Source organism: Monopterus albus, unplaced genomic scaffold (genome assembly GCF_001952655.1).
Source record: "Monopterus albus unplaced genomic scaffold, M_albus_1.0 scaffold100.1, whole genome shotgun sequence".
NCBI classification, from domain to species: domain Eukaryota; kingdom Metazoa; phylum Chordata; class Actinopteri; order Synbranchiformes; family Synbranchidae; genus Monopterus; species Monopterus albus.
Window position 1 is genome coordinate 199690 of NW_018127980.1, and position 12188 is coordinate 211877.

The 12188-nt window shown below is 40.8% G+C and overlaps 1 protein-coding gene across 1 annotated transcript in view; it reads left to right on the plus strand.

Moving 5' to 3' along the window:
* pkd1l1 (polycystin 1 like 1, transient receptor potential channel interacting) overlaps positions 1–12188 on the plus strand; it is a 35203-nt gene that overhangs the window by 13513 nt on the left and 9502 nt on the right. The window contains exons 15-37 of the mRNA XM_020609629.1: positions 360–563; positions 1069–1232; positions 1363–1620; positions 1987–2199; positions 2758–2823; positions 2902–3081; positions 3194–3271; positions 3482–3624; positions 3926–4046; positions 4202–4331; positions 4965–5157; positions 5243–5299; positions 5403–5777; positions 5884–6135; positions 6213–6326; positions 6454–6602; positions 6701–6801; positions 7652–7844; positions 7970–8050; positions 8331–8529; positions 10443–10549; positions 11693–11792; positions 11874–12002. Of these exons, the coding sequence (XP_020465285.1) occupies positions 360–563; positions 1069–1232; positions 1363–1620; positions 1987–2199; positions 2758–2823; positions 2902–3081; positions 3194–3271; positions 3482–3624; positions 3926–4046; positions 4202–4331; positions 4965–5157; positions 5243–5299; positions 5403–5777; positions 5884–6135; positions 6213–6326; positions 6454–6602; positions 6701–6801; positions 7652–7844; positions 7970–8050; positions 8331–8529; positions 10443–10549; positions 11693–11792; positions 11874–12002 (3607 nt within the window). The remainder of the gene's footprint in view (positions 1–359; positions 564–1068; positions 1233–1362; positions 1621–1986; positions 2200–2757; positions 2824–2901; positions 3082–3193; positions 3272–3481; positions 3625–3925; positions 4047–4201; positions 4332–4964; positions 5158–5242; positions 5300–5402; positions 5778–5883; positions 6136–6212; positions 6327–6453; positions 6603–6700; positions 6802–7651; positions 7845–7969; positions 8051–8330; positions 8530–10442; positions 10550–11692; positions 11793–11873; positions 12003–12188) is intronic.

Below are 12188 nucleotides of genomic sequence, written 5' to 3' on the forward strand. Positions count from 1 at the left end.
ATAAATGAATAGCAAAATAACTTTAAATATTCTAATATGAAACTGTATTAATTAATAGTTGCTACAGCCATGGCAAGACTGTGAGAGAAAGGGTCCCTGGCACAATAACCTTCTGACAGCAGGGCACCAGATGTCAGGGGACCTGTGCCACCCTTCTGGTCGCACCCATACATTCAACTCCAGTGAATAACTTGTTTGTGTTTAGCAGGGCAGCAGATGTCAGGGGACCTGTGCCACACTTCTGGTCGCACCAATACATCCAACTCCAGTGAATAACTTGTTTGTGTTTGTTCATTTCTGAGAAGATTTGATCAATGTTTGTTTGGAAATTAACATATTTTAAAATTTTCTCTTTACAGCTACAGCTGGACATGCAAGCCAGTCAGTTCAATCATCAGCTCCTGTTTCAACCAATATGTTCCCACATCCTCCCCTGTGCTCACATTTCCTGTCAGTTTCTTAAAACACAACTTTGACCAATTCCAGGTTGTGCTTACTGTCTACAGCAGAGAGCATTCAGCTTCATCAGAGACCTTCCTCACAGTAATGCCACATACACTTGGGTGAGAGTTATAAATATTCAGTGTTACACAACAGATAATCAAACTGGCAAACCTATGCCATCCAAAGATCCAGAGACTACATTCATAACCCATAATATCACAATTATCACTTTTTTCACATTTGATTGCAAAATGAAAACAACTAACAAATGATGTTTTTAAAATAGTGAATCATACCAAATGCTTCATAACACAGTCAGAGAAATGAATGCAAATATCATGTGGATTGCATTACATAAAATAAAACTAATTTGGCCAATATCACTTATAAAGCACCAGAAAACTGTTAGTGTCACAATCTGACTCTGGCAGAGGTCGCCAATGAGATTCTGGGGGTGTCTGATGCCACCCCTGGCCACCTCCTTGGCTCTGCCCATGCTGTCAAAAACAGAACAGTTAAGGTTAGGATTGCTTATCCTGAACTGACTATGCTCACCATTAAAGAGTACACTTTGATGCACCATGACTTTAAACTTTAAAATGCACCTAAATATTTCCAACACAGGAAAGTGTCACTTTATTGCCATCACTGCCATGGAGACCAGGTGAACTGGGATCAGTCGTTCTCTGTCAGTGTTTCATGTGAAGACTGTAACATTTCCCCTGAACAAATCCAATACACCTGGCATCTGTACCTGGTTAATGCCTCCACCCAGCCTGTCATAGAAGGTACACTAAAGCCGTGTTGATCCAGTTGACAAGTGGGCTTAGCTATTGCAGTTTTACTGTAATTAAGTGATTGTGATTACCCAAGTAATAATAAATTACAAGTTCTTAGTTTGAGTCTATTCTGTTCCAGTCCCATTTTGTCATGCAGTGGATCGCAGTGCTCCTTCCACAATCATCCAGGGTCCCGTTACTTCCCTTCAGACTCCTGGAGCTTTCACCCTGCATCCATCTCCCACAGATACTTCACACTACACCCATATTATCCATGCCTCAGCTCCTGTCCTCCCGACTGAGGTCACCTCTAAAACTACAGCCAGCAAGCAGAATCTGGACCTGACTGACAATGGGATCTCATCAAACAAGAGCAGAAACATGTCCAACAAAGCTGGTGGGCTATTAAATGTACTGTAGTTTGTGAGAGTATAGTTGTAGTATTCAAGTAGAGAATACTACACAAAATTTGACTTCTCCATTTTCCTTCCTGTACAGGTTTGTCATAGTCCTTGACAGTTTCAGCTCCAGTGATATCGGAATCAGAGTAGCTATGTTTATAATGTCAATTATTTCATTCTGCTTGTTAGTTGTTGTAAATCAGTAGAGCTTAAATTGCAGAAAATGTTCAAAACAATCCAAAGGCATTTGAGTGCTTGACATCCTTAGAGAAACTAACAAGAGGTAATAATGTGTAAGGACATGGTTACAGATAAATAAACAGTTTATGAATAATTTAATGGTTTATCCTCCTCATGTCCAGGCGAGGAATCATTTTATCATCCTCTGGGAGAGTTTGACCCTCCAGAGAACCACTCTACAAGTGAAAACCCACTGCACGCCCTTGACATCCTATTTTCAGACAAGTCTGACCAAAGTGAAGCTATCGGTGAATTCCCAGTTGATTTTGACTCATCTGCTGACTGGGAAATTTCTTTTCCTGTCCTGGAAAGCGATGACATCAGACATCAACTAGGTGAGAAAAAAAGAACTTAAAACGGAAACAGTGTGTACAGTTCGCCTTAACAAGTGCAACAACACAAACCCAGTGAGAGTTAGCTGCCATTCAGAGAGTCTTGAGAGGAGGTCTCACCCACAAGAGAAAACGTCAGTGTCGTCGCACTATAGATGTGTAGGGTCCTTAAACCTGCATTAAGCCACATGTTTGCCAATTAAGGCAGCAGAAACAAGCTCTAAACACAACACTGACATATAGATTTGACAAAGCAAACTTTTTTAAACACATCAAATACAGCTATAGACAATATCTTGCATTTGGAGTCACGTATCTGGTCACATTAGGAATCTAAGTCCAACGGTCACCCTCCTTTTAGCTGTGTTTTGGTCTCCACCAACTCCTGAGACAAATATCTGGCTCTTTAGCTGCTAAATGTTCTCCAGCTAGGCATTATTAGCATAACGTAGCTAATGATAGACTGACCCAAAGCAGAAACATTGTGGGCTGTAAAATTAAAATGAACTTAAAGGTGTGTAGCTGTACTGTGTATTAAAGATGTCTCTAATTCTGATTCAGATTACGATGTTCCCTTGACAAGAGCAGAAGAGGGAGACCCAGGGGTTTCAGCTGGAAGACCATCAGGTACAGTGATACATATCTTTGTTTACCACTGTCATTATTAGTGGGAGAGGTCATGTATTTACTCATGCATTTTACCAGGTGTGGATGGTGAGACCTTCAGTCTAGGAGATGACTCAGTGTTTGATCCATCAGTACACAAAGATGAGGGGAGTAATCTGGTGGATTCCAAGGCCTCTTCTGTAATCCAGGAGCCAACTTTGCTTGATTTACCTCGAGACCCAGTAGACATGGGCCTTTTTGAGTCCTACACCTACACAGGTACATTACTGAGGAAACTCACCTACACACATTTGTTCACCCTCTCACTCTCTAACTCACTCTACACTATATCGCCCTACCCTGATTCAGCTCTCTCTCTTCATCTTTCCAGGAATTTCCTCTCCCATGCTAAGCTTCAGACCTTTCAGTCTGAGGCCAGGAAGCAGATACATGTTGGAGGCCACTGCCAGTAAGTTTCTCAACAATAACTGATACTTTTGTTAAAATCATGTGACAGATTACCAAAAGCAAAAAATTCAAATCTTCTGTTTTAAATGTCCGACAGTGATGCAAAGTAGATGGAATGCTACAGTGGTGTTTACAGTAAACTTAATAATTCAAACATCAGTCCTATCATTTATAGAGATCTGGATTCTAATCTATTACCTGTTGCACTCAGAATCTCGTAATATTTTTCTGGGCCGGACTCAGCTATTCTTAAAAACCAAGCCTGCTCCAAAAGGCATGATGTGCCAGGTACAGCCAGTCAATGGGGTGGAGTTGTATACACATTTCAGCATCTTCTGCACCTCTGGAAAAGAGGTATCTCCTCTCTGACACACACACAGACACCCACATGCATGCACAGTGACCTAATGCTTCAGTTCCACTATTGAAACCTAATGAGCGGTACACCCTGTACTTCCCTTAACCATCACCAACACATAGGGATGGTTAGAGGTGTGTTTGTGCCAGGTCCTCTGTGTTTGGGCCATCTGCATAGGGGTGGTTAGAGGTGTGTTATGCCAGGTCCTCTGTGTTTGGGCCATCTCAAAATATTTCTAGTGCAAGAAGAAAGTTCCTTGAATGTCAAATCTCACAAGTCTGCATGTGTGTCCTGAAGGATTTACTGTACAAGTACAGCTTCAGTGTAGGAGGAAGACCCCCCAGGATGCTGTATCAGGGGAGAAACTTCCAGTACTACTTCAGGCTCCCTTCAGGCGACCCCAGCGATGATTATAAAGGTAACCACACATACTGTACATGGACAGAAGGTCCCTCAGATAGACACTGATTTATGACTATTGAAGTACACAAAAATACATTATTGTGACATTTTATAGCAGACATTTTCTTTTGATTATTTAAGCAAAATTATTATTATTTGTTGATTTTATAGTAACTATTTATACTGAAGTCAGAAGCGGCACATATGGGACAGCCACTAAACCATGTCCTGTCACTGTCCGAGTCCAACCAAGCTTCGTCAGAGAGTCTCTGTCTTCCCATTGGGATCCTGATCTGGAGCTGTAAGGATCACACTCGCCATGTCCTCACATCACATGTTCCTGTTTCAGGGTTTTATTGTAGGTCTATCTCACTATGTGACCCACTGTATTTGCAAACCATACTGGACTATTGCAGTAATATATTGTGATTGCCATCTTTTAGTTTTTGTTCAGAAAAACACTCTGGTATTATTTAAGCTCTCATCATTTACACTTTTTAATAATATATTTTTTATCAAGTGTTTATAAGTTGTGACTGAGGCTTTCTGATTACAAATAACATATTTTTTATGTGGGATATGCCCTTGGGATAACTTCTGCGCTGCCATAATGCCTGCAGTCGTTATTGATTAATGGCGTTTGGTGTAGATGCTGGGCAGCTTTTCTTCTGTAGATTTAAATGATCACATCGATTAGAGTGATTCTTCTGTTGACTGAAATCATTAAATGAAAAGACAAAGGTTGCTGGAGAATATCTACATAACACCAGCTCAAAAATCTGCTCTTTAGAACAGCTGAGAAACCATAAAATGATGTAAAAACATTAATAAACTGGTTAACCTTCAGAGCAAGTCAAACAACACTACAGATCTGCTACACTGTGAAATCCTCTGTATACAGTATGTTGTTGATGCGTTATGTCTTTCTCCCCAGGTCAGAGTCAGGTCTGAGGAACCTGTCGGTTCTGGTGCAGACTGGGAACAGTCTGGAGATTCGTAATTACATCAGTCTCCTGTCCAGCATTCTGAACAAACTCAGCCTGGACCCCAAGGCCAACACACATGCACAGAGACACATACGCAGTGCGCTCATTTGCACAGTGTGTGAACTCAAGAGCAGTGAACAGGTGCACATGTATTGACCTAGACTGTTTCCAAGATTACCGCTGTCACCTTCTTTTGCAGTATTATAATAATATGTAATTCATACAGCAATCAATGGTGGACGGCATCCTCACTCTTAGAGACCTTCTACAGACTGCAGGTCAGGTAGGTGGGTGGTTGTCTGCTTTCATGGGATCCTTCAGGGACAGACATTGATAGATGCAGCTTGAAAAGTGAAAATTGTTTCTCAATCTTCTGTACTTTATAGGTATCATTAGAGAGTGCAAGGCGAGTGACAGCTCATGTTCAGGCCATCTCAGACCAGTTCCTGGAGTCCAGTACTCCAGTCCAGTACCATCTGGACCACGAGACACTGGACACCCTGATCACCTTGCTCTCCTACATCCTGCAGGCCACTGCCACTAGTCATGACTTCACACTGGAAACGCCCCACAGTGTTTCTATTATACAAGCATTAGACTCACCTACTGGTCAAAACTTAAGAAACACCACTGCTGCTCCTGATGCTTATGTACCAGACTCGTCCAGTGGTGCTCATATCAAACAGGGAGGACTAAGCTCAGAAAAGCAGGTGGTGCAGCTTGTAGCTGATCTTCTGCAGACTGCCTCAGACCTGATGCTGGTGAGACCAAACAGTGGTTTGTTCTTGTGCATGTAACCATGTCTCATCACTTCCTTTTTGTGTACCTCCATTTATCTCTCTAATGGTATCAGCTGTCATTTTTCAGAAATACCTCTTGTTCCACAACGCTCAGGAGCACCGAGTCAGCACTGGTCTCATTACTCTGTTTGCCACATACCAGAACCAAAACTCAACAGTCATCAGTAGTGGCTCAACCACCTATCACATCCCTGTTTCTCTGATCCAGCAGCTGTTTGTTCATAGCAGAGAGCATGAGAGTGTGCAGCAGCTGTGTGTGCTCAGTGTGCTGACTGAGCTCACCCATAGCCCTTACCCCCAGGACCAGTATCCTGCACAGGTGAGAACAGCACAGCATATGGACATTCAGTGAAATAAAGGCAAATCATTTCTCTTACTTCCTCTGTTGATTTCCAGCTGCGTGGACCAGTGGTTGACCTGAGCATGCACAAGTGCAGCAGCAGAAGAAAGGTCCCTGTTCGCTCCCTCATCCAGCCCATCAATATTGAGCTACATTATCCACAAAGAAAGGTATGCTGGTATTTCTCTGAGTACTTTTATTGGATGCTAATACTTTCGTACATGTACATGAACATTTTGAATGCAGGACTTGGAACAGAGCATTATCTGAATGGGTTTTGGTATTTTGTTGTATAAGACCTCCGTGCATGAGTACGTCCTCTTCAGACACCAGGTCAACTACCACAGCTTCAACATTACCCAGGAGCACCTGCAGCAGGTCATCCAGTTGAGTGTGGCATTCACATCGCTGCCCAGCAAGTTGTTTCCCATCATGCTTCTCTTCAGGTATACTTGTAGTAATGTCTTGTTTTACAGCTTTTGTCTCTGACATCATAAGCATTTGACACATGAAAGTGTGTGACCAAAGGTTTCTGTCGTGGCAGGATGTTTGACAGGCCGACTCCCAGCGCGCACCATCTCCACAGGATTCACCACTGGGAGAGCAACACTACACGCATCACTCTGTCCCCATTTTATCTCAGAGGTGAGAACTTTCTAGGCTCCATTTCCCCCTTCCCCATGCTCTGAGCAACTTTGAGGTTAATGATCATTCTGTATAAAGTGTTGCCCACATCCCAAGTAGTTTTAATGCAATAAATGTCTAGTTACCAATTGAAGCTCAAAGAACCTATGTTAGAGTGTAAGATAATTTTTTATTAAAACCTTTGGAATGCTCAGTCATTGCATTTATTTTTCTTGATGTTAGTATGCCTGTAGTTCTAGAAAGAAACTAATTTGTCATTGTTCTGCACAGACATTTGTTATATAATAAACTAGGCTCTACTAATGTGCAAACCACTGGTAAAAAATGTTATACACTATTATTTGCAGTTGTCCGTTGCATAATTAGCAGAAATGTAAGCAATAATTAAAAAAATAGGTAATAGCATTAGTATTTAATGGTTATATTAATATGGGCATGTGCATATTATGAGCCAATGACATGCATTTGTATTTTTAGTTTACAATGCCTGTACCTTGATGGGCCTTTCTGCAAATATACAAAACACAAAAAGAGCAAAAAACACAAACAGTGGCACAATATACCATAAAACTCTAATCAGTTAATAACCATGAGTTTTCATAACATACATTGACTAATCCGTGTTAATAATCCAAATTTAAAAATCTATTTGCTAAGTTTTAGAAAAAGACAAGGATGAGACTGAAAATGTTTTAATCACATCAGAGATCTGAAAGGTATTACACTTCCCAAGTTATAGAGACAGTGTTTGTTCAGGGTAATAAGTGTTAGACTATTTACTTGCTTGGTATTTCACCTGTACTTTTAAGAAATATAAAAAAGTAACTCATCAAATTCATATACTTTCTAGCTGCAGGGGTTGGTCACCTGGCCCTGCTGAGCGCTGCCAAAGCAACCAGACAGAAGCACCTGAGTGAACAGATGCACTACAGTCTCACAGTTTACAGCAGCCTGTGTTTGTCCTGGGACAGCCACCAGGGGGCCTGGACACCTCACGGCTGCAACACGCAGGAAGCACACACAGCCGATTCAGTCAACTGCAGGTAAGTGGATGTAAGCGCATACTGTATGACCTGCACAGGAGTAAGCACACTCTCACATGAGATGCAAGAAATAAATAGACATAGTCATGAATCACATGCTTGTTGGCATGTGCTGTGTGTCGTAGTTGTTACCGGCTGAGACCCCTGACTGTGGTGCAGCACCAGATCCAGAGCAACCATGACACAGCTGATCTGGACTCCATAAGGTGACCTCATGCTCCTGAGAGCACAGAAAATCTTTTATATTAACTGTAGCAGTAATGCGGACCTTTCCTTTCTCTGTCTCAGTCTTCAAACAGTCTTGAAACGTAAAAAGAAAAAGTGTCTAATTAAAAATTGTGTTTTAATTATTTTCTGCAGACATGAAGTGAGAAGTAAATGTTTCCCTTACTAAACCTATTTGCTCAATTGTGTCTTTTTAAAATAACAGTGTTAAAAAAAATTGTAGTGTTAACATTCTCCTGTACATTACATCTGCCACACCAGTGATCTGACAGTGCTGGCTGTGCTGGTGTCGTGTGTGTGCCTGTACATCCTCGGTTTGGTGGTGTGTAAGAGGGCTGATATAGTCTCTGAACAGAATCGAAGGGTCCACTATCTTACTGACAACTCTCCATGTGACCCATATCTCTATGCTGCTACCATCCACACCGGTCTCTGCTCTGCAGCCTACATGAGTGCAAAGGTAATGTTGTTTATTGTTGCTGTAAAACAGACATATTCTCAGCAGTGATGCTTTCAGCTGAACATAAAATCTGATCAATCATTTAGAAACTGACATGCTCTTCTTAAATAACTGATCCTGATTAGTCGTGATCATAAGGCGCTCTATATGGATATTGTTATTTTGATTAGTACTATGATACCAGGATATTCTTACAGTGACATCTGGGTTAAGTGTTTGCCTCTTTTCATGAAGCAGTGGTAAAGTCCACTGTATGTCTGATAGAGTTGCTCTATATTGGAGCAGTAAATATGGCACCCCCTTTACATTCAATAACACTAGAATGTAGTTTGTTGTGAAACTGTGTAGCAATTCATATTGTTGTTGGAGACTTTCACACCCATAACCAGACAAAAATACATTCATATGTGCTGACCAATGTGGATGTCAGAATAAACTTCAGTGACAATGTGGTGGATCTATGATTTTTTTTTTCTCTGTGAAGTCAGTTGTAAAAAAAACCTGCCAGTTACATAAAGCTTTAACATTACATTATTAAAATATGTGCACCAATTCATATAAATATGTTGTATTAAAGGTGCAGTGTATGAGCTTTACTGACATCTAGTGGTGATATCGCAGACTGCAATGTTCCAAGTTTCCATATATTGTGTTACACAACCGTTTCACAGTGACTACCATAAGTGTTAGGACAAATCATGCGGCTGACTTGACCAAGCATCCAGGCCACACCAAACTTTATCCTTGTCTTTGGCCGTTGCCTATCCTGAGTCTTCGACGATGAGGATTCACGCCATCTTCCTTTTTCTTGTGTTAAAGTATAGCTTTGATCCTCCAATTCTTCAAATTACAGTTATTCAACTCACAACAACGCTTCCTCTTGTTTATATGTTACTAGTTCTTCATCTTCCAAATATCTCCAAATCCAAGATGCTACATTCACGCTCTAGAGCCAGTGTGCAGTTTGTTTAAAAAAAAAAATGATAGCGGCCGGGACCCACACAAATATAGATATAAAAGGCTAATTCTAAGTAAAAGAAAAGGCAATGGTTCTTCTTTTTTGGTGATTATGCATGAATGAAAACCAGAATTATGCATATTACAGCCTAGTTCTGCTAATAAATCCTTCAAATCTTACACACTGCACCCTTAGTTTTTGCACAAGAAAAGGTTAATTATGAACCATAAGTCCTAAAGATGTAAATACAGTTCACTCTAAAGCTTGAGCGCAAAGGAAAACTATCACAAATATCAATTCATTTTATATACAATGTAAATGTCTGTCTGCATTTTTCCCTCTACTAGTGACATCATTTCTATCAACTCTATAAAGATCTTTTTTTTTTTTTTACAGTAATGGTGGATCATGGGAACACTGAATAGTTCCAAAATTAGGGGCAGCACCAGAGTTAAATTGACTTGCCTGCTATCTTCTAAAGTAAGACATTGAAATCAATAGTAATAATTATACTTGTGACATTGTATGGCTTTCTCATACTGTCATGTTACTAAATTAAGTACGTAGCTAACTAGACAAATTAGTTGAGCCATCAACAACAACAAAACACAGAAACAGTTTGCAAGGCTGTAAAAGTCAACAAAAATAGCAACTGCTGATAAATCCCGCTATTCCCTACAGAAAACAATGGATCTTAATCAACAGTTTGGAAATATTTGAAACTACAAGAGTCAAGTGACCTGCTGCCATTGTTGACCACTCAGTGTCACAGCTCTTCTATCTTAACAGCTCTGGGGTGATGTTGGTCTGTCTATGCCAATCATGAACCTGAATCTTAAACTGAACCTTGGGTTCTTGTTCTCAGCATATAAAACAGGTCACTGATTAATGGCTATGTTCTTGTGGAAGTCAATACTAATGTGTGTGTGAGAAACTGTCTCTGCATTCTTACCAGGTTTGCATAGTGCTCTATGGTGAAAATGGGATTTCACTGACGAGAGAACTACAAGTCCCAGGATGCACTCTGTTCAGGAGGAACTCTCAAGATACCTTTTTATTCAGGTAATGTTACAGCAGGCTTCTGACTGGAGAGACTCTGGACAGATGATGTGTCCTGTTTTATACAAAGAAAAGCAGACACATGAGACCTTAGTTGTGTGTGCCATCTTAATTAGAGAGACAGATCTAATCTGTTCTTCTATTCATCATATGCATTAACAATAAACTCCATATACAAACTGCTCATACAGCCCATTCACAATAACATACATTCATTCATTTTCTACCGCTTAATTCACGGGTGGGGCCGGAGCCAATCCCGGCCAGCAATCGGGCGAAGGCGGGGTACACCCTGGACAGGTCGCCAATCCATCGCTAACACATCCCAGCTAACACATAGACGAACAACCACACATACACGCACGCACGCCTATGGGCAATTTAGAGACACCAATCAACCTAAGCTGCATGTCTTTGGTCAGTGGGAGGAAGCCGGAGCACCTGGAGAGAACCCATGCAAGCACGGGGAGAACATGCAAACTCCACACAGAAAGGTCCCAGGTGGGGCCCGAACCCGGAACCTTCTCGCTGTGAGGCAACGCTAACCACTGTGCCACCGTGCTGCCCTATAACATACATCATTGCATTTATCTCCCATGTTAACATACTGTAACTAAACATGCAGTTGCTGTGCATGCATCTGCTTTATACACATACCAGATTATGTTGTCAAATATACAAGTGCAATACGATTCACCCCTACTGTAATATGTGTGACTTTAGCTTTCAGCTTCAATAACTCTACTACTGCTTAAAGTTAGGGTTGGCAATTTTTTTATATAAATATATTGGTTGTCTACTTTCAAAATTGAGCTATCTCTTGCTGGTTTTTCCAGGACTGTCAAGAAGCTAGCAAAACATAGCGTTAGCATGTAGCTCAAGTTCGATGTAAAAATACATATAATCACATACCAACTCAACAATTATGACAATACATTGGTGGGTGTCACAGTAACATTGTCCAACTATTTCCTTAAACAAGATTTAAAAAATACGGTTTCAATGTTTAGTTTCCCAATTCAAAGTGTTTTATGTGTTACTGTAATAGTGCATAATGTAATGCATTAAGTTTTCAAAAATGACCAAGTTTCATTTGCTCATTCATAAATTTCTAGTTTAGTGTGATTTCTGTCTCTGACACCACAGTGCAGCAGACAGCCTGGGCCATGTGTGGGGGGTTCACATCTGGCATGACAACTCTGGACCTTCCCCAACCTGGTACATCAAACAAGTGGAAGTATCTGAGGTAAAGACTGCCTGTTTCGTGTTAGTGAATGTGTCTGTGCTTTGCCTAACATGATGGTTTGTTCATTTACATTAAATTCAGGTGAACAGAGGGCATGTGAAAGGACGTGCTTGGCTCTTTGTCGGTCAGTGCTGGTTGGCTGTGAACAAAGGTGATGGCCAGGTGGAGAGAATGCTGCGTGTTTGCACCCAGGGAATAGGCTTTGCTAAGGTAAAACATTCACATATACAGTGAGGAACAGAAGTATTTGAACTTAGCAATCATGGAAGGGTCTGACATTTACATTGTAGGTGCATTCCCACTCAGAGACAGAATTTAAAAAAAATTCAGGAAATCACATTGTATGATTTTTAAAGAATTTATTTGTCTTGCATTGCTGAACATAAGTATTTGAAC